The sequence below is a fragment of the Drosophila sulfurigaster genome, chromosome 3, assembly GCF_023558435.1.
Source record: "Drosophila sulfurigaster albostrigata strain 15112-1811.04 chromosome 3, ASM2355843v2, whole genome shotgun sequence".
Lineage (NCBI taxonomy): Eukaryota > Metazoa > Arthropoda > Insecta > Diptera > Drosophilidae > Drosophila > Drosophila sulfurigaster.
The window spans coordinates 43,717,320-43,737,743 of NC_084883.1; the positions used below are offsets into that span (position 1 = coordinate 43,717,320).

Below are 20,424 nucleotides of genomic sequence, written 5' to 3' on the forward strand. Positions count from 1 at the left end.
AAATTCAATCAGATTTAATTACAATTCCTCTTCACTTTGCAGGCGCAACAGAGTATTCCTCAGTTGTGCCACAAGTATTTCAAGTAGAGAGCCTGAGTTTGCATTACTCACCCAACAAGATGTCACTGGACACGGAATGCGAGCTCAGCGATGAAGTCTGTCCGTCCGAAGGACTTTGTGGCGGCTCTCGCAATGGGCTGCTGGGTGTTGTGGGTGGCGTGTTGAGACAACGCTGGCTGCCAGTTGTTGGTGTGGTTGCTACTGCATCAACTGCTGCTGCTGCTGCTGCTGTTGTTGTTGTTGTTGGCGTATCGCTGCTGCGAAAGTAGCCGCTTGCAAGTGAAATTCTGTGAAAGCAAATCAAAAATTTAAATTGAATTCGTATCGAGTTTCATTGTCAATGTCAAATTTAATCGAAATGCAATTAATGTGGCCAAGCACATTAAAGTGATTATCGAAGCCACCTGCAGCCGAGTTTCTTAAGCACACACAAGACAGGAGAGTAGAGTAGAGGAGAGGACAGGACAGTAGAGGTGAAGAAAGGACTTCGTTGAACCGTTTTCTAGAATGCGCAGTGCCCGAGTAATTGATTGGAAAAATGGCCATTCATGTTAAGCGCAGTCGAGCGAGTTCCAAAGCAAGCTGCAACCCACATTTTTCCCTTGCCCCCTTTCCCCTTTGCCCCATTTCCCATTCTTCAACCCTTGGACAGCTGCTGCTGCTGCCCTGGCATACTTCTTAGCTCGTTATTGCACGTAATTGGCCATTTTCCTGGCAGTCCGGCACACAATTTATTGAATATCAGCGACGTTTTGTGTGGGTGCAGAAACTCAGAGCCCACTCTTTCTTAACGCTGCCACTTTGATCGATAGTTGCGAGTTAAACGCCAGCAATAAATAGCTGCGCACTCACTCGGGCAAAAAAGGGTTTGTCGCTGCAGCGTTTGCTTTGCATATTTAATGCTAATTAGCTAAGGACTCGACTTCAAAATAAATTTGTGCTCATTTCGCTGGCAACGCTTTAATGCACTCTCTCGCATTACTTATACGCACTGTGGTCGCTGTGGCGCTCTGTCTCTCTTCTATCTATATTACTCATACGCACTGTTGTTGCTCTGTTCCCGTCGGCATTCCCATTTCGCTTGCTCTAGGCAGCCACAAAACCAACATGTTTTTGCGGCATCCTTATGCATTAAGAACAGAGCAGTTAACTAGGTAGCGACTACAAAATACCCTGTATTATGGAAGAAGGGCATAAAAATGTTGTCTAATTAAAGGGGCAGCTAATGTTCAATAATTATTTTTAGGAAACTACTGACAATTTTATTTATTTAACTATCAGACAAATTTATAATTTAAATGTCTTAGATTAAAAAACAAAGAAGAGTACTGACTAATAGAGACTTTTCTACTGAGACTAATTTAATTTAAAGAAACACAGTGTAAGGAACAGAATATAAAATTGATACAAAGAATATTGCAAGAGTCTCATCAAAGAAGTCTTTTTTATGAAATAAAAAGTCAACTAAACTAATTGGTAATAATTATTGAGTTAACTAATTTCCATTCATATTTTAGGAATGATTTAAAAAGCTTGCATTTTACCTTTTTGCGAATTTCAGCAGCTGAAAACGCATTAAATAACTTCTAAAATAAATATAACTTAAGAGGCACAGAGTTACTTCTTTCATTCCATAAATTGAGCACTTTGTTGGAGAAATAGCAAAATAAATATTTAAATTACAAACTAATAAGGATAATTTTAACTTTTATATTTAAACATATTGCAGTAAAAAAAAACAATACAATCCACAAATTATAAGGCTTAACAATAATTTTGACTTTTATAATTGAAAAATATTACTTAAAAAAAAATAATACAATGAAAATATTATAAGGATTAGAATTTACAAGAACCTTTTAAATGTCGCCTGAACTAAACATTGAACTAAACTGTCTCCAAATAACTAGTTATCTTATTAACTGATTACATTTAAAACATTAAAATTGATTGAAAACGCTCGCATTTTTCTTTTTTTGTGATTTTTGGGAGCTGCGAGCGCAGTTCTCCACTTCTAAAATAAGTATAAACTACTTAAACGACAAAAAGTTGCTTTAAATTTTAGCCGCTACAAATATAATCATATTATAAAAAGTTTTATTTTATTGACTGATTATCATCAAATTTTTAGTAATCATTAAAATTTCTGTAGCAGTTTTAAAAATACGCTTGCAATTATTTTTTTTTGTTATTATCTAAATCTGAGAGTGTCATGATTGAGTTCTTAAATTAACATTACATACTTAAAGTAGTTCTGTCGCCAAATTTAGTATGCTTAGCTTTTATAGTAACAAAGTTCTCGCTCTTCAAAGATGTTGAAAAACTCAGTTTTTAGAGCTTCTTCTGTGTGGCAAACTGCAAATACCCTTTTGTGTGTTGTAGAGCACACAGTTTCTAAAATCAATATGCGCTTTACATGAGCATCTCCCAGGACCTAACCATCCTTTGGCTGCTTTGCTTTTGTGTGGCACAACTGCGTCTTGCCCCGTGCCCCTTGCCTCCCCCCTCGTGCTTTCCCCACCACTGCTGGAGGCTACCATGTTTGATGTTCTATGCCTCCACTGAGCTTTATTGCATTTTGCTTTGTCGTCCTCAGGCGCAGGCATTTGGAATTCCGCACCGTCAAATCTTGCCACTTGCCACTTGCCACTTGCCTCCTCTCCTCTATCTATCTATCCCATCTATCTATGTAGCTTGTAGCTCGTAGTTTGCTTTTACAATATTTCCACGTTGTTATGCACTTCACACAAGTGCAGCATCCCAACAAGCACTCGAAACAGAGATTGTCGAGCTTGTTGTTGTTGTTGTTGTTGCAGTTGTTGCATTTGTTGTTGTTGTTGCTGATGTTGTCACAATATTTTCGCTTTTCGATGCGCTGCTCGAAAGCACAAGTGAAATATTTGCCCATGTGGCGTTTTAGTTCTCTGCCAAGATGCCGCTCTCTCTCTTGCTATCTCATTCTATCTGTATTGCTGTCTCTGTCTCGCTGTGCTTTACTGGTGAAATGTGCAAAATTGAACTTTTGATTTATGCATGGAAGAAGAAGAAGGCGCAGCAGAGAATCGACCGAGAACGTTTGTTGCTCTGAGTAGCGAAAATCTCATCATTTGTTATGCTGGAATGAGTGAATGACTGACTGATGGACTGAATGATTGACTGACTGACTGACTGATGGACGGACTGGCATCGTTTATTTGATGCGTCGTCTCCTGCTGCCACTTGGTCCATGTCATTTTCACATTTGCACTCATCAACACCCCCAACAACAGCATCATCAGCAGCATCATCAGCAGCATCATCATCACCATCATCGTGTGCCGCTTGTGGGCGTGGCAAGCCGGCAAAGAACAACAACAAGCGGACAACAATAGCAACTGCAGCAACGAAAAGTTACTGCGGCTTTTGTGTGTGCATCATGTGGTCGTGTCGGGGGCAGGAAGTAGGTTAGTGGCTCACTCGTCAGCCAAATGAATGATGAGGAGCAACTGCAACTGCAGCAGCATCAGCAGCCGTGTGGCAAGCCGCAGCCGCTCCTGAATGCTGCCAACTTTTGTTGTATTTCTTTTTTTTTTTTTGCTGCCTGCCTCCTGCAAATTATGCGACTGCCAGCGAGACACAAAAGCCATGTGGGCGTGCCTGGGCAATTGTTTGGTTAATTAAAAAAAAATAGAAGAAAAATGCATAAAAATTGTGGCTTTCAGGTGTGGCCATAAAAATGGGGCACATAACTAACAAATAAACATAAAAATAAGAATTCACATATAGTATATTTTTATAAACACTAACCTGGTTTGCTGGTCGTGTTCGTTTTGTGGCTGCTGCTGCTGCTGCTGCTGCTCGTTATGATTCAAACGCTTTGAGTTTGAATACTCCATGAGTTGCCGGCCCTCAAGGGGGCTGGCCGTTGTTGAGTGCAAGCACTAAAATACATTTAAACAGCTGCTGTTTGGGCGCTTCACAAGAGGTTCAAGAAATCAGCAACAACAACAACTACGGGAATAACAATAACAACAACAATGCCAGCGACCGTCATCAATCGAAACTTTTATGCGCTGCGCCTAAAAGATGCCATGCAATTTTTATTCTCCACTTTCACTTTAAAACTGAATGCGGCTTTTTTTCTCCTATTCACAAGCAAAGCTTTTTTCACACAAACTCAACTTGTTTTTTAGTGTATTCTATTTTTTTATTTATTTATGTAGCACAATTTAGCAAAGTCTTTTACTGTTGATGTTAGCGCACGCTTATTGTTCAATTGGATTCGGCATTGCGGAAATGCTGTCGCTGTTTGTTGGTTGCACTCATAACTGGCATATAAAAGTGTAAATCGGCTTTTTGGACACACTGCAGCGCAGCGCTTGTTACCCGCTGCTGCTGTTTGGAGACCGAGCGACCAGCCTCTGGGCCGAAAAGCACGACGACAGCGACACACAGCAGAGACGATGGCAACAACGGCGACGGCAACGGCGACGACAACAAAATGCAGCAAAACTTTTTTAAAGCTGCATTGGTACACACATACACTCATACTCACACTCACACACGTGCCGATGCAGGCACAGGATATACCGTTGAACGGAGAGCGAACCAACAAAACAATCACATGGTGTAAGCTCGCCGCGACAACAACAACAATAGCAGCAGTTTCAAATATATAACGATGCCGCAAAAACATAAACAGAGAGCCCAACGTCAAGCCGACTAAATGCGACGAGAGAGCGGCAAATGAAAATGGCCGCAACAAGCTAAAAAAAAAACTGCGCTGCAGTAGGATTAATGAAATCATAAACTATTCAATATAATGCTTAAACTCTTTTTTTAAAATATAGCATTACATTTTAATGTTTCAACGTTAATCCATCGTTATTGTAGCATCCATTTTACAAAATTTATAAACGTGCTCTCTGTCACAGCTGCGCTCTCTCACGCCGGCGCTCTCTCGCTCTCATTGCACTCTGCTGCTTTTGCTCTGCCCACGCGCTGCAGAATCGCGTGCACATAATGGAAATGAGGTCAGGGCCGTTTTGCTCACGCTGACTACCCGCAACGCACACACGCACACCCTCACACACATTACGAAAAGTAAAGCTTTCGTGTTGTTTTGCATTTTAGCGGCGAAAGCTAAAACGAAGCTTTGATATACATATGTCTGTACGTACATAGATATTCTGAGAAGAAATCGAATCGAATGTAAAATAATTTTTATCGTTTTTATATAGGTACACAAATTTCGTTTAATCATTAGTAACAAATATATATGCTGTATAAATACGTACTTTAAAAGCTTAACTGTTAATTGTATTTATAATTGAACTTACAACGTAGACAAAATCGAGCACCGTCTAAAAACATCATCAAAATTCATAAGAACAAAACGTGGACAGTGGGACACATAAAATACTACACAAAAAGAGAGAGAGAAATAGAGAATAAAAAAAAACTTAAAAGCTTTACCTGTAAATATTTGAATGGATTTTGTAGACTCAAGGCACTTTTGGCGGTGTCTGTTAGATTTCAGTTAAGTTTCAGTTTCCGTTGCAGTTAATTAACACAAAGTAGTAATTATAATTAGTTGGCAAACACATCAAACGAGGGAGCTCTGTTCCTTTCACTTCACTCCGCTCCAACTCACATTATTCAGATTTAGCTACACAGTTTGTAAACAGGCACATTTTGGCTTCGTAATTTTTAAGACCCTTTGTTTTACAAAAAATAAGACGAGTCTATTGTGTTTGTGGGACTGTGTACGATTTGGGATTATCTCTTCATCTTCTCCAGAATGGGCACAACCATATCGAACTTGGGACGCTTTCCTGGATCCTCATTCATGCAAATCGAGATTAATTTGGCCATGTGCGATGAAGTTCCCGGGGGTATCTTGACTCGCAGTCCCTCGAGCGCAATCTTCATGCCGCATTCCATGGGCGACCATTCGGCAAATGGCACCTCGCGTGTTGTCAGCTCCCAGATGAGCACAGCAAAGCTCCACATATCAGACGCCTCCCAGTTGCGATCCGCTGGCTTACGCTGCAACGCCTCCGGTGACATCCAGGCTGGCTGATAGATGCGTCCCTTTTCCTGGAACGAGAACTTCGCATCGCCCATATTGATGCGTGCCGTCAGATCATCGTCGATCATCACATGATGACTGTTCAGATGATAAGTCGGTATGATCCGTTCCAGCGAGTGCAAGAAAGCCATGCCTCGGGCAATGTCCAGGGCAAAGTGCACAGCTTGACTGGTGTCCACCACAACGCCCGAGGCGCCATGCAACAGATTGAACAACGAAGAGCGTGGCATGAACTGCAAAGTGATCAAGGATTAGATATTGATAAGGCAGAGAATAGGTAGGATACTCACCTGACTAATAACCACGAGATTCGGCGGTGAATTGCAGGCACCAATGATGGGCAAAATGTTGGGATGCGAGAAGATGCGCAGCTTGGGGAACTCCTCGTTGAAGTCACGCGAAATGCGCGACGTGCACTGACGCACAGCTAGAATCTATAAGGGAAATTAAATGTAATTAGTGTAGTGTTTCATTAATATAATATAAGATAGGTGCTTAAATATTGTAGTGTTAATTTACGAAGGTTGAAGATCCGAACTATTTGAGTTGTATAATCATTTAACTGAAGCCAGTTTCCTTAAGAAAATGGCTTGGATGGGAAGCCTATTTTTCTGTTGCTTTTATATATAGCTCTAAATTCAGAATAGCTTCGGTTGAATATTTCAATGTAAATTACAAAAGGTGATAACTAAATTTATGACATGATTTAACTGTGCCCTTAAGATGACGCCAGGGCTTGAAACCAAATTGAACTATGATAACCGATCAACAAAGAAGTCTTTGTTTAGCAATTGAACTCGACCCCATCCAAAGTCTTACTCACCTTGGCAATCACATCGTTCTTCTGCCAGCGACCACGCCAAGTCTCACCCGAAGGCGTCACCGACAGCTTGGTGTGCAGGTCGAGATCGCCCATGCTGATGCCCTTGAAGCGTGACAAGGTGGCATCGCGTGAGCGTGTCTTCATGCCCAGCCAACTCTGCTCCTTAAAGCTGATGACCTTCAACTCTTGACCACTCTTCTCCGCCAGATCTTGGATGCGCTTGCCGATACTCGGCTTTGCCTTGTCCACGGCCGTGTGTCCATCCTTGTTGGCTATGCTGACCAAGGCGCCGGCATTCAACAGATCCTCGCAGATCATGTCGTAGCCCCAGAAGCAGGCATAATGCAACGGTGTGTTGCCGTGCTCATTCACCGCATTCACATCCGATCGTTCGCGCAGCAACTAAATTAGAGAATGAATATTAATTTATGTGTATTTATTGGGGGCGTCTGCTTACCATTTGGACGACTTCGCGATGACCGTGGGCGGCTGCCAGATGGAGGGGAATGTCGTCGCCCATGTTGGTGGCATTGACGCGTGCGCCGCGTTGCAGCAGCGTCTCAACGAGCTTCACATGGCCCTCCTTTGCCACCCAGTGCAGTGGACTGAAGCCATGATCATCGCTGCAATTATGAAGAGAGCGTGCGTGAGAAAGAGAGCGAGAGTGACACACACACACAGTGGGTTTGGTTGTTTACACAACATAAGAATAAATCATGACGTCACTTCGTGGACAACACATTCATTCAGTCTCAATTGGATTTCGCTTTTGCGTCCGACCAAAATAGCTTGAGCAAAATATTTAATAGATTGCACGCCACATGTTGTTGGGAATTTTATCAACACTTCTCAATAGTTTTTGAGTTAATTTATAACTTTATTTTATTACCCCAAATTCATATCATGCTCCGTCTCATCCAGCCAGAGGCGCACTTGAATTGAGTTGCCCTCGCGGCACCAATGAAATATATCCTCCATATTTGCAATACACGCGTTTGTTATACACTCTTTGTAATGTTTTTAATACGAATTGCACTTAATTTACATTTAAATACGTTAAAAAACTCTAAAATTGCAGCAGTTGTTATGCGCTGCTCTTGTTATTCTTTCGTTATTGCAATGACTGGTCACACTGCATATTACAGTGACGTAAATATAACATTGTATTGTGCTGTTAACAGTGGGCGCTAATATTTGAAAGGCAACTATTAAAAAGTTTATATTTGTTTATAATGTAAACATAAAATGGTTATTAACCAGTACTTTAAGTTTAGCAACAGCACCACATATAGTGAAAATAGGTATTTGATTTAGCAGTAGCTGCTAAGCAGCGATAATTGTTATCGATATACCCAAACAATATGACCGCTTTGCCAAATAGAAACAGCTGTTTTGCATGCGTTGCGTAGTGAATGTCAAAAACGTGCGTTTTGCATACCGCATTTGTTTTTATTTAAAAATTTGTTGTACACTGTTAAATTAAGCAAATATTAAAACTACACTATGAAACTCAGCACGTATAACTTTCTCACTTCAATGGCCATCAAGGGAGTTAAGGTTGGCTATCCCCTAAAACTGACGGTGAGTTTGAATAGCGGACTTGTTATTGATTGTTTCATGACTTCATGCAAATGTTTCTCCTGCAGATCACCAAACAGAATGTTGTGGAAAGTGAATTCAATCCGGTGTTTATAGAGAAACTGTTGCCTAAGCTGGACTGGGCAGCTCTATACGGTGCCGCACAAGTGGTAAGTTTACAACATTATTCAAGATGCACAGCATCCTTACTAATGTGGTGCTTCCCTTGCAGGCGGAGTGCGCTGAGGACATTCCCCCAGCACAGCCCGATAACATTGCTGACAACGAGGCGCTATTGCAAAAGCTGCACCATCTGCTATTCGAAATTGACGTGCTCGAGGGACAGCTGGAATGTCCCGAAACCGGACGTGTGTTTCCCATAACCAATGGCATACCCAACATGCTATTAAATGAGGATGAGGTCTAAAATAAATGCCGCCCATTAATAAACACGCATATTACTAGGTTTAATTTTAAATATCGATTTATACATATATTTGTTTTTGTAATTAGTATGTATTTCAAGCTGCAAAGTTTGTCCAAAAAAAATGAATTAGAGTTTTGGATGGAATACGTGTAAAGAGTATGTGAATGTGCACAATATACTTAAATATTAACGATTATATGTAGAAATGGGAACACCTGGAGACATGTAAAAATTCAAGTCTGGGTTGCTTGGAGGGTGTTTTTATGTTCATGGCAGCTGCTTGAAATATTCAAGGTTTTTTTGGCACACTAAAGTTGGAATTGGAATCCTTGTTCTAGTTGCATTTTATGTTGGCGCTCTTGCCGGGCGCATAGATGCTTCCCTTGGCCAACTCCTGCTTGGCGCCCTTGCACAGCTGCTCGTTGCGTCCGGTTGCCTTGTAGCCACGTTCACTTGCTACCAGCAGCAGATTGGCATCAGCTCCTTGTGCCGAGTGCTTTTGTGTCAGCGGTGTATTCGGTCCATTCCAGGTGACATAGTCAGCACTATTGGAATGATTAAGATTAGTTAAGATTGGCTATTGAATGGGAGTTAGTAGACTTACAGCAGCAGATTCTCGTTGGCGCCTTTGGTGAGCTGTGAATTGGGTCCCAAGCTGGCCATGCGTTCGATGAGCGATTGAAATTCAGTGGAGTCGGCATTTTGAGCATTCTCCAAGTGAGCAGCATGCGGCGGACGATGTCTGCAGTGCAAGAATGTGATGAGTAAATGATTAAATTAAATCGAAATTACATTTAGTACATTATATTTATAACTGAAAAGGTAACATGCAAAACAATTCAATTACGATTGCAACGCATGCACTGAACGAAACGGTAATCGGTAAAAGTGTAATCGAAACGATAATCGGAAACGATAAAAGGTAAACGGTAACGGGTAAACGGTTATGGGCATACTTCAGTGAACCGGTTTTGGCGCGCGAACGACATTCGATGGCCTTCGTTATGGAGCTGGCCGAGGCCGAGGCCGAAGCGGAAGCGGATGCCAGCGATGATGACGTCATTGATGCATTATAGGAGGAATAGGTGCTAGTAGTAGTAGTAGTAGAGCCATGCAAGTAGCCACTGATGCTAAAGTTGTTGTTCTTAGTGTTGTTGTTGCTTTTGGCCAGAATGCGCTTGGTGGTCAGTGGCTCATAGCTGATGATGGGTGACTGTGGTGCTTGTGGTGACACATATGAATGGCTTGATGATGCACTCGATGACGCCGCCGACGCTGGTTGTGGCTGTGGCTTCGCCTGCTGATCCGCCTGCTCCTCCTGCATCGGCGAATTGCTGAGCAGGATCTGTGTGGTGGCCGTTGTGGGCGTGATGAGATTGATGGATGGCAAATGCCGATGCACCTTGTGTGGCTTGCTGATGATGATGAATGATCATGATGATGATGATGATGTTGGTGGGAAGTGGCAAGCAAGCAGTGGCAAAGTTTAAATGGGTGATTGTGTGTGTTGTTTTTTTTTGGTGGCAGCAACAAAGGTTTACAGAGAAAATTAAATATCGATTAACAAAACTGAGAAAGCAGCAGCAGTAGAAGAGGCGGCAATAGCAAGAGAGAGAGAGACAGAGGAGGCAGCCTGATAACTCTGAGGTGGGATGAATATGCCAAACAACAGAACAACAGCGTGTCTCTCAGCTCCAAGACTCACCTGTGCGCTGCGATGTTGCCACCGTCAACCTGCTCCACTTGCAACATGTTGCTGCACTCCTGTGGCAGACTTTTGGGTGTGGCATGCTTCTTGGAGCGCTGCTCATCCTCGTCCTGCACAATCTGCAGTATCTGCGTGGCACGATCCTCGGCATAGTTCACCGACTCCAGAGCCATGAGAATAATGCGCTCCGCTATCTGTGGATACTTTTCCTTGAGCAAAGCTTCCACTAGAGAAGAGAAAGGAAGAGATTAATGTCATATTCAATACGAATTTAAATTAGAGTTCTCTCACTGTCTGTCTTCTCTGCTGCTGTGTACTCCTTGGGACGCAGAGGAATGTGCTGCACTGCCTGATCGTTGGCTTGCTCTTGATCCTGCCCCAGTTGAGGTGGCCGATTGTTGGGTCTGTGTGGCAGCTGCATTTCACGCTTCGTGTAGCCCAATGAGATAAGTTTCTCGGAGGCAAACTGAACATTGTTGTCCGCATTGGCCAAAGTATCCAAAAGCAGCATCTCGTCTGCCTTCGGGAATATGTTCTTCATATATCTGTGAAGTGTACAGAAGGCATATTAAATCATTTCCATTATTAAATGTGGCAATGTTAAAAAGTAATGAAGCGAGCTTAGAGCGAGTCTACGAGCCACATCCGAGATGAAAAGCAAACTGCTGCAAAGGCGAAATGTTAAGGTGACATTAACAGCACACAAATATGTTAAATTTTGTTATGTTATGCTAACATTAGTGTCTTTTATAACAGACAATTGGATGAAGAAATTCATAAATCTAACTTTAATTTTATAAGCTAGCCGTTTGAAACTTTAAATAATGTAATTTTAATACCCTTCATATCAACTGGAATAGTTATTTTTAGGACAGTAAAAGCAAGCAAACATATTGTACATAATGATTAGTCTTTAAAGATTAGTTTAATCCTCAACTAACTCTGATGTTGAAAGATAACATTTGTGCTGCGTTAACAGAAAGCGATATTGAGAGGGACACCGAAAAAATTGAATCACATAGGTAGATTAAATTTATATTAAAAAGTCCTCTTGATGTTTCAATGGTGAATAAAAAAAGTACATATTTTTTGGACGCTTGGTAGATTCTTCAAAGAAAATCTTCTAAATTTGTTTTTAAACAACAGAAAGAAGATGAGAATATTATCTTCGTTATTAGATAATAACCTCATCTTCTTCTCGTTGTTGGTTTTAGTAGACTTTAAAACTGAAGAATCGAACATGCGTCAAAAGAGCTTGTCATTAAAATATTCTACTATTAAAACATCAAGAGCAAACATTTGTTTTATATTAACATATGTTATGCTTTGTTTACATATGTTACTATAATGTTTGAAGTGAAGTTCCTACATCAAAGGATCTATAAAGCGCTAACAGCTCATTATATTTAATTGTTCATATGTTAATTCGTCGTTAACATATGTTACTAATATGTGATGTTATTCACAGCATTAAGTGTTAGTAGCTACACAAATTTCACCCTTTCAATGTTATTAACTGGACCAGTTAATGTGACGTTAACAAACTCAACTCATGTTGAACGACCTTTCATTATCAATTCATTTAAATCTGATATTTTTCTGCCGCTTAGCTGCCTGACATTTCCCCCTTTGATGTGTTCTTCCGTTAAGGGAGGGGTAACAACGCCTCATTAGCTGATTGCTTTTCATCTCATCAGAGATCTCAGTGCTGAGATAACCGCACCTCAATTTCATTTTGGGCGACGAGTGCGGCTTGGGCGAGCTGCGCCACTGCGGTGAGCCGTGGAGTGCGGTGGCGGTGGCGGTGGCAGCCGGCGCAGTTCCGGCTCCATGTCCATGTCCATGGGCAGAGGGGCCACTGTGCATGCTCATGAGACTACCGAGACGGCCGCCGGGCAGAGGGCTGGCCGTGCGGGATTGGGATTGGGTGACTGTCACCCGGCTAGCGCCCATGTCCAGGCGACGCGCCGGTGGTGTCATATAGAAAGCAGAATTGCTGTGGAACAGATGACGCTGAGCCGGTGGAGTAACAAATGGACCCGGCATCGTCACCGGATGCTTCTCCACCTGCAAGGCGCTGATGACGACGGCCTCGCGATTGTAGTAGCTGTTATTTTTCATTTTGTTGGGTTAGTAAGCGTGTGTGGGGAATTCGATGATGTGGCGAGCAAGTGTGAGTAAGTATTATAGTAAGTGCAAGAAGCGGCAGCGTGTGAGAAAGAATCGAAATACAAATACACATACAATTTATATAGAGAGAGAGAACAAGACAGAGACTCAGATTAGTAACGGATAACGTGGCACTTACCGTTTGAGGAGCAGGCGAATGTGATTCTCGTCGGCAGTGGGAAACATGTTTTGTATCTTGGTAACGACGGCGTGCGTATCGATTTGCTGCTGATGACTAAACGAGGTCTCCTGGATGGTCGAGCGACGCGACATGTTGGAGGCCAAACGAGCACGCTGGAAAGGCAGTGGCGACGACATTTCCTGCGGGATAAACATGACAGTTAGTTCTGAAAGTGTTACTACACTGGGAGAAAAGTGGCGAGAGAAGTTTATAGTAGACCAAATGCACTTCAGGAATTTTCTATGCTTATTTATAAATCAAAAATAGTTCTTAAAATTGTAAATAAAGCAAAAGTAAATTCCTTTTCAAATTATTTAAATAATTCATGTCAATTCAAATAATTGAGTTAAGTTAAGTTAATTAAAAAACTCTCATATAACTTTAAAAAAAATAAAGCCAAATAAATAAATTTTGATTAAAAATGCAAAAGCCGATACAGAAAATACATTATAAAACTGAATTGAAATATTCTAGAATAAAGGATGAACGATTTTTGTACTGAATATTTTTAGGAAAATTTAACTTTACTAAAAAGGATTGAGGCAATATAAACTATATATAGAAATATTAGTAAACAATATGAAATAAGATACACAACATAAAATGATAAGTGTGAATTCTATAACTAATTTAAACGACTAATAAGAAAGTTATAGGCGAGTGTGATCGACTGTGAAATACCCGTTATTCATTCTCAATCAAACCATATTCTACAAATATACCAAAAATTCATATATTACAAAAATACTAAAATATACCTAAGGCTATATTTGGTATATCAATATGATACTACATTTTAAATATACCATAGAGATGATACTCTGAGATTCATTGTTTCACTCAGATGAACAGACAGACGGACTGACGGACATGGCCATATCGTCTCGGCTGTTGACGCTGATCAAGAATATATATACTTTATTTGATCGGAGATGACTCATTCTTCCTGTTACAAACGTTTTCTGCAGGCTCCAAGTAAAAATAATATTTAATATTTTTCAAAATATTTCTGAATATATGGATTGATAGATAATTTGATAATGAACGTTTTAACAATTTTAAAAAAACATAAAATCTTTAAAAATAATCTTTATAATTGAATAATTATAATAATAAGACGAATATTGAATTTAAATTGTATTCGAATCCCTGTATTTAAACTAAAGAAATGGTATTTAATTAACAGCAATATGTTTTAAAATCAAGATAGTAATTTGTATAGAGTCAATAAAAGTGAATGGCAATATATTCTAGAATCAAGATAGTGATGTGTATAGAATAGAGTCAACAAAAAGTATTCAACACGAATCTAATTAACATTTTCTCAGAGTGCAAATAGTCTATGTTACATTAGCTAATTGGCCTACCAGTTGTCCTCGCGAGGATGCGGAGAGCAGTGGGCTGGTGGATAGATTGTGCAATGCGGGCTGCTGACGTTGCTCACGCTCCTGGAAAGCGCGCACGGCCGTCAAATTGTTGCTGGGATAGACGACGTGGAATGGCGAACCGTGGTGCGAGCTCTGCGTCAAGGGCTGTAAATGCAAATGCAACGCAGAACAGAACAGAAAACAAGGAGAAAGAAAGCAATAAAATGTAAATTGATTTTCACACAGCAGCAACTGTGAACTGTGAACTGTGGACTGGACTCACCTGCAGCGCAATGGACTCTGTGGAGCAGCGTTCGTTGTGCAACTGTTTGTAGTTGCGGCCGTTGCGCGGATCCTCCAGCTGCATGGCCTTGGTCAGATAGTTTATGTAATAGCTGCAATATGGCACACACAAATGACTGTCAATTGGGTTGCATCATAAAAGTGCAAATCAAAGGCCATAAAAAGGGCCTTCACCCCGACCACCACAACAACCGAAAGCTTCACGTTTCATGTTCGTCCAGGGGTTGATTTCGAGCAACGAGATGTTTCTCTGTTTGTCTGTTTGTCTGGCTCTTTGGATATTGGATGCTGACTGTTGGTTGTTGGTTGTTGGCTGCTGCTGTTTGGTGGTGTATTTTCCTTGGCACACACATTTGATGGCACATTTGGGAAATTTGCGGCTATTTTTGTGTACTGCATGCAAAAGGGGTAAGGAAACGTTAAGGTGAAGCATGAAGCTCCTAAACAGCGACACGTGCCAAGTAGCTGCCAAAAGGCAGGCAAGCTGGCAGGCAGACTGACTGGCAACACGTCGAGAGGCAGAGCAGACATCATCACATCACATTTGACAGCTAATCTTGGCTCTGATTGCAGCTCGACTGGAGACGAGACTTACGGCCAAGTGGCCACTTGAATTTAACGTATGACAGTCGCTGCTTAATTGCGCACAGCCTGAAACTGGAGCCAAGGCAACAAAGTTCTGAAGTTGCGAAGAGCTCGGAAGAGTTGCAGACTGTCTTGGCGGAAGTGACACAATTTATGCGTCTAAAATGGGGCCAATTGACGTTGTCAGTGCCTCAAGTGCTGTCATAAGCATAATGAATAACTTTAGAAGACAGCACAAATGAAAAAACCAACTGTCAAATGCTTTTGTTGAAATTCAAATGTCAGCGCTCTCGAAAGTGTGCTATACAAGTCACCAAGTCAACTACTTGAAGGGCCGCCCATTGATTTTCAGCTCAGCCCAAAAAGTATGCTATGCAAATTAGGCAGCCCAGACAAAGCCACCATTGATTTTCAGCACAGCCCAAAAGTATGCTTTGCACAGCGGGTTAAGTCATCAGATATTATTAAGCCGCCTAGATTTTTGCTATCACCATTTTCAGAATCTCATTATAACATGCTATTTTAAGAGCACAGTGAAAGCACTTGACATTTCCGCACTTCGCACAAGGCAATCAATTTCCCAACCCATCCCACCGAGCGTCAAGTTGCCATAGCATTCTCTCGTACCCAGCTCAAATACCAACTGCCGCCTAAAAGCATGCAATGGAAATTAAGCGCGCACATTGTAAACTGTACACAGAGCTCGTCGTTGTTCGCCCGCCCACAAAAAAGAAAAGGAAAATAAAAACATTGAATGGCGTGCAGCACTCGGTTGTATTACTCGTTTTCAAGTTGCATGCATAAATATTTATGGCGTGCTGTATTTTGCACTGTGTAATGCACTTTTGCGCTTACCAGTTGCCCGTTGTCTGATCATATTTACAGTCCCAGCCGGGCGGCAGCTTCTGATAGCCACCATGACTGCTATTGGGTGCGCCGCCTGCATCGCTCATATTTATGCGGATGATGCTCAATATTTGATGATAAACGGACAAAATATATCCTTTACTTTTTTACGGTTATGCTGTGTGTGTGTATATGCAAGTAGGTATTTATATATTTATTTTTGTTGAATATTTATGGGTATTTAAACAGGAATTCGCAGCTTGTTTGCCAACTGTCTGCAACCCCGAAAACTTTTGCTGGATTTGCCCTTGCCACTCGAGCTTTGTAGTTGGTTCTCCTTGCTGTTGTTGTTCTCGTTGTTGTTGTTGTTGTTGTTGTTGGGGGGTTGTAAACCACCACCAAGTACACACACACACATACACACAGAGTCTCACATGCAGTCACAACAAGCAAAGTTATTTTTGTTTACAAGGCGCTGCCGGAAAAAAAAAAACACCAAACACGCACACACACACACACACACACACAGACGCGTAGTCGGCGTGCCGTTAGTGCCAGGATTTCTTCCTTGTTGTGTTTGCTGCCGCCGCTGTTGTTGTTGTTGTTGTGGTTATTCAGGTTTCGTTTTACGCCGTAACTGACAACCGCGCGTGACAAGCTTTTAACGTCTACTGACTTGGCTGGCGCGTGAGCCGCGGCTTAGCTGACTCGCAGATGCTGTGCGGGAGCGAGCTTTCACTTTGGCGCCAAGCTCCAGTTCGCTCCGCAGTAGTGTTGGAAAATGACAAACTCTTTTTAGTAAAAGCTTCAATCAGCCTTGCCGCTGCTTTCACATTTTGAATTGAATTATAAACAAAAACTTTAGTTCGACTTTAAAAGACCGATTTAGATAAATACATTTTTCAAATACTTTGCACAAAATGTCGTTGCCAGTGCCGGAAATACGCATTACGCGTATAACGGACACCTACATAGAGGAGGCCCTCGATGAGATGAACAAAGATGACAAGCCACCGAAGCCCACAAAAGCAGAGAAGAAGGCAGCTCGTAAAGAGGCCAAGAGACTTGCCAAGGAAGAAGAACAGAAATTGATATTGCGCGTGAGTGTAACAATTGTTATTATGCATAATAGTGTTATGGCTCAATTGCAACAAATATTATATTTCAAATATTTGTAAAATTTCCAAGTGTTCCTAATCAGTAAATAGCCAATGCCTAAGGTTTTCCAATTGATGTTAAATATATCGTTCAACTTACTTAAAAATATAGAATAAGAACAATTTATAATAAGAAAATAGTTACTAAAAATTAAAAAAAGGAAACGTAGAAAACATCATTGGAGTTATTGGAATATTTCCTAAGATCAAAAAAAAGATAAAAAAAGAAAATTTGTACACAGAAACATTTGTTTTAAAAATTATGTTCTTAAAATCAAAAACACTTTAAAAAAATTCTTAAAACTAAGAACATAAGTCCGAAAAAGGCAAATTCTGAAAATAAAACCAGAATTACTAGATTTAGGCAATTAAAATAGTTCTTCCTATTAATAAGAACTTGGGTTATAGCAAATGTTCTTGATTGAAAGATGTCTTTTCTAACATTAAGATTTTTCATGTGCTTGATGCACTTTTTAGACCAAAAGTCTTAGTACTAAGACCAAAATCTTGATTTTAGAAAAATGTTTTTCTCTGTAATGACTAAAAGCTTTTTATGTGTTTTTAAACTATACATTCATTTAGAATCTTAAATCGATAATCTTATCTTATTAATCTTATTAAACGTAAAATAGTGACTAGTAAGTTGATTAACTTATCCATTAATATTTAATTTTATAACACTATATATTTTTTATTATTTCCAAAATGTTGTTGAACTATTTAAATTTATATATTTTTGTAGTATTTTTCCTACGCTCAATAATTGTCTAAGAAGTTTACCACTAAAGCACACATATTCCATTTTTCAACTTTTCCCTGCTTAACCAATAAATAATGTATACGCCATGGTTACCAAGTCTTTGCCCTACAGCATGCATTGAAGACGGAACTTGAGATCGGCCAGCGCATGGAGCAGCGTGGCATGGACGATTGGAATGCCATTGCCGAGCAGTTTAAGATTATCGAGCTGCGCCAGGAGATTGTGCAATGGGGACAAAAAGCATCCGACATTATTGAGCGAAAAAACGATCACATCAAGATGCTGATGGATGACATGCAGCAAACGCAGGAGCAACATTCACGAACCTTCTCTAGAACGGTCGAGATAATCGATCACATTGGAGAGTGTTATCATGCGATGCTCGAGAGCAGCAAACGAATGTACGAACAACAGGCAGAGGATCTGCTCAAAGAGTATTACGATGAAGTGCATTTTCGCACCGAGGAAGTTGAGGCGATGAAACAGAATAGCGAAAATATTATACATGCTTCCAACCTGTTTACACGCGATCAGCTGAAACTCGACTATCAAATCTATTTGGAGCAGCGCGATCATTATGTGAACAAGGACATTGAAGCACGCTTCCAAATACGTGATCAGGTGGTTAAGAAAATGATGACGATGCAGCGGCAACTCAATGATTTCGTCGACTCGCTGCACAGCACCGAACTGGATGCACATAAATACGATCGCATCCGATCGTTGACGGAGCGACAACAAGCTTTTGTGGATGAAACCCGAAAGCTGGATGCCGAGGAGATGAAGTACATTGGTCTGCAGAATGAGACACAGCGTGAAATGTTGCGTATTGAGGCAGAGAATAATAATACGATCAATGATCTAAAGCTGGAGTATGAGTACTTTGCCAATGTGCGCAAGAAGATCGAGGAACGCATGCATGTGGATCGCATTACAACGCATGAGAAACTGCGCATTCTTAGCACTGAGTGTTATGAACTGACTAAGGTAACTTTAATCCGATCTGTTTATTATTAAATCTACTACTCTTTTCTTTCAGCGCTTTGAGAAGATCGTCAAGAGTGGCGAACTTCTGCTCGCCTTATCGATCACATGTCGCAAGTTACAAACTGAATCGGAAAAAGTCATTGTGGGCGGCGAAGTTATAGATCCAGTCGATGTGGGTGATCTCAATGGGGAATTCACACTCGAATCCTTGGACATCAAGAAGCATGTCGATATTACCGAAGATGAGCTCATCGAGCTCAATAATAAAATGAAAAACTTTTGGCGTCAACAGGCCATGGCTCAGGCTCAAAATCTTCTGCTGCTTGAGGAGAAACGCAAACTCACCGAGGAGAATCAACGATATATTGATTTCATCAAGTCTATGTCGAAGACTGACAATGCTGAGGAACTGCGCTCTGCCATGGTGGTGAATCCTTGCATTCAACCCACTCCGTTCCTCTTCGATACCCCATGTCGTAACTTCAAATTACGCATTAAGAAGGAATCGATTACAGCGGGCAAAGATGGACGACGTATGGCTGCTAATGTCATCAAGGCGGTTGTCTATGGCACCGAAATAAGCACAATAAGAAAATAATTGGAAACTTTGGGAGAAATGAGAGATGGCCATATGCAAGTAACAACTTATTCAGGATATTTGATTTGAATTGAATATTCATAAGGAAACATTTCTACATATTCGATTCTTTATCTTGGAAGAAACCTTTTTGGTTTGGGAAGAACACAGATAAATTGTTCGGTATACTCAAACTCTACTAAATACTACATAACAGAATTACTCTTTACTCTTCTCCAAGATGGTATTGCGACCTCTCTCATAGTTAAAACTTGGGGTAATATTAGTCTATTTTTTGGGAAAAAATCTTGCTTTATAAATACAAATTTCTCCCCATTAAATAAAAAATACTTACTCAGTAAATACCGCGGTTACAATATAAATACTACTTCAAATACTATTCAACGACGAATCCTGCTATCCAAAACACTTATCACAATATTCGTCCATTTAAAGATCAATACAAGATTCTATATTATAAACCTGCAGTTCAAACATATGCTGAAATACTTGTTCTTGTTCGAAGTTATTCAAAAAAAAAAATAAAAAATTCGCTTAAAATTATTTAAAATTATAAGCATTAATTGACGTTATAAAATCTTTGAATTTGAGCACTTTACGATCTTTAAAGAAATCCTTAAAATTAGATTTTATTATACGATATTAAAGGAAATGTTTGAAATTAGATTTTAATTCTGAAACTAAATAAACTTACAAATAAAGTTTTTAGACAGCATTTCTGTGGTCCCAAAATATTAAAATAAAACAATCTCTAGATTTATCGGCAGAGCAAAGTCTGTATAATATTTCAAAATATGTATAAGTT

General features: G+C 40.4%; 5 protein-coding genes across 11 annotated transcripts; 2 read left to right on the forward strand and 3 right to left on the reverse strand.

The window, feature by feature from the left end:
• Positions 1-103: 103 nt before the first annotated feature.
• On the reverse strand, positions 104-4,224 carry LOC133840477 (ataxin-2 homolog). Its single transcript, XM_062272331.1, has 2 exons — positions 3,847-4,224; positions 104-347 (listed from the first exon to the last, which is right to left on the reverse strand). The coding sequence occupies exons 1-2, from the start codon at positions 3,933-3,935 to the stop codon at positions 104-106; spliced, it is 333 nt and encodes a 110-aa protein (XP_062128315.1). The 5' UTR covers positions 3,936-4,224.
• A 1,032-nt stretch (positions 4,225-5,256) lies between these two features.
• Positions 5,257-8,080, reverse strand: LOC133840992 (integrin-linked protein kinase). 2 transcript variants are annotated; one of them, XR_009894240.1, is made up of 6 exons: positions 7,843-8,080; positions 7,411-7,576; positions 6,954-7,355; positions 6,421-6,564; positions 5,515-6,363; positions 5,257-5,460 (listed from the first exon to the last, which is right to left on the reverse strand). XR_009894240.1 is itself a non-coding variant. In XM_062273228.1 (5 exons), exons 1-5 carry the CDS (start codon positions 7,929-7,931, stop codon positions 5,818-5,820), a joined length of 1,347 nt encoding a protein of 448 aa, XP_062129212.1. In that variant the 5' UTR covers positions 7,932-8,080; the 3' UTR covers positions 5,257-5,817. The 2 variants fall into 2 exon arrangements, 1 of the variants encoding a protein (XP_062129212.1); XM_062273228.1 differs by having other exon boundaries at positions 5,257-6,363.
• A 259-nt stretch (positions 8,081-8,339) lies between these two features.
• LOC133840993 (multifunctional methyltransferase subunit TRM112-like protein) lies at positions 8,340-9,102 on the forward strand. Its single transcript, XM_062273229.1, has 3 exons — positions 8,340-8,534; positions 8,600-8,701; positions 8,764-9,102. The coding sequence occupies exons 1-3, from the start codon at positions 8,457-8,459 to the stop codon at positions 8,956-8,958; spliced, it is 375 nt and encodes a 124-aa protein (XP_062129213.1). The 5' UTR covers positions 8,340-8,456; the 3' UTR covers positions 8,959-9,102.
• On the reverse strand, positions 8,924-16,789 carry LOC133840990 (serine/threonine-protein kinase pakG). Of its 6 annotated transcripts, XM_062273221.1 has the most exons (10): positions 16,127-16,788; positions 14,667-14,778; positions 14,384-14,548; positions 12,975-13,156; positions 12,390-12,773; positions 10,958-11,211; positions 10,664-10,892; positions 9,915-10,373; positions 9,563-9,700; positions 8,924-9,503 (listed from the first exon to the last, which is right to left on the reverse strand). In XM_062273221.1, exons 1-10 carry the CDS (start codon positions 16,222-16,224, stop codon positions 9,293-9,295), a joined length of 2,232 nt encoding a protein of 743 aa, XP_062129205.1. In that variant the 5' UTR covers positions 16,225-16,788; the 3' UTR covers positions 8,924-9,292. The 6 variants fall into 6 exon arrangements, with proteins under 6 accessions (XP_062129205.1, XP_062129206.1, XP_062129208.1 ...); XM_062273222.1 differs by lacking the exon at positions 14,384-14,548 and having other exon boundaries at positions 16,127-16,789; XM_062273224.1 differs by lacking the exon at positions 12,390-12,773 and having other exon boundaries at positions 16,127-16,787.
• Positions 16,790-16,956: 167 nt separating this feature from the next.
• Positions 16,957-20,175, forward strand: LOC133840991 (uncharacterized). The gene is made up of 3 exons (XM_062273227.1): positions 16,957-17,217; positions 18,146-19,021; positions 19,074-20,175. The coding sequence occupies exons 1-3, from the start codon at positions 17,038-17,040 to the stop codon at positions 19,617-19,619; spliced, it is 1,602 nt and encodes a 533-aa protein (XP_062129211.1). The 5' UTR covers positions 16,957-17,037; the 3' UTR covers positions 19,620-20,175.
• Positions 20,176-20,424: the final 249 nt, after the last annotated feature.

Coding starts and splice junctions, on each gene's coding strand:
- LOC133840477 (XM_062272331.1), bottom strand. CDS start 3,935: ATGGAGTATTCAAACTCAAAGCGTTTGAATCATAACGAGCAGCAGCAG. Junction 348..3,846: donor GAACACGACCAGCAAACCAG/GTTAGTGTTTAT, acceptor TTGCTTTCACAG/AATTTCACTTGCAAGCGGCT.
- LOC133840992 (XM_062273228.1), bottom strand. CDS start 7,931: ATGGAGGATATATTTCATTGGTGCCGCGAGGGCAACTCAATTCAAGTG. Junction 7,577..7,842: donor GAGCATGATATGAATTTGGG/GTAATAAAATAA, acceptor TCATAATTGCAG/CGATGATCATGGCTTCAGTC. Junction 6,565..6,953: donor AGAACGATGTGATTGCCAAG/GTGAGTAAGACT, acceptor TTTCCCTTATAG/ATTCTAGCTGTGCGTCAGTG.
- LOC133840993 (XM_062273229.1), top strand. CDS start 8,457: ATGAAACTCAGCACGTATAACTTTCTCACTTCAATGGCCATCAAGGGA. Junction 8,535..8,599: donor GCTATCCCCTAAAACTGACG/GTGAGTTTGAAT, acceptor TTTCTCCTGCAG/ATCACCAAACAGAATGTTGT. Junction 8,702..8,763: donor TATACGGTGCCGCACAAGTG/GTAAGTTTACAA, acceptor CTTCCCTTGCAG/GCGGAGTGCGCTGAGGACAT.
- LOC133840990 (XM_062273221.1), bottom strand. CDS start 16,224: ATGAGCGATGCAGGCGGCGCACCCAATAGCAGTCATGGTGGCTATCAG. Junction 14,779..16,126: donor GATCAGACAACGGGCAACTG/GTAAGCGCAAAA, acceptor GCCATATTGCAG/CTATTACATAAACTATCTGA. Junction 14,549..14,666: donor CAGAGTCCATTGCGCTGCAG/GTGAGTCCAGTC, acceptor TTGCATTTACAG/CCCTTGACGCAGAGCTCGCA.
- LOC133840991 (XM_062273227.1), top strand. CDS start 17,038: ATGTCGTTGCCAGTGCCGGAAATACGCATTACGCGTATAACGGACACC. Junction 17,218..18,145: donor AACAGAAATTGATATTGCGC/GTGAGTGTAACA, acceptor TTTGCCCTACAG/CATGCATTGAAGACGGAACT. Junction 19,022..19,073: donor AGTGTTATGAACTGACTAAG/GTAACTTTAATC, acceptor CTTTTCTTTCAG/CGCTTTGAGAAGATCGTCAA.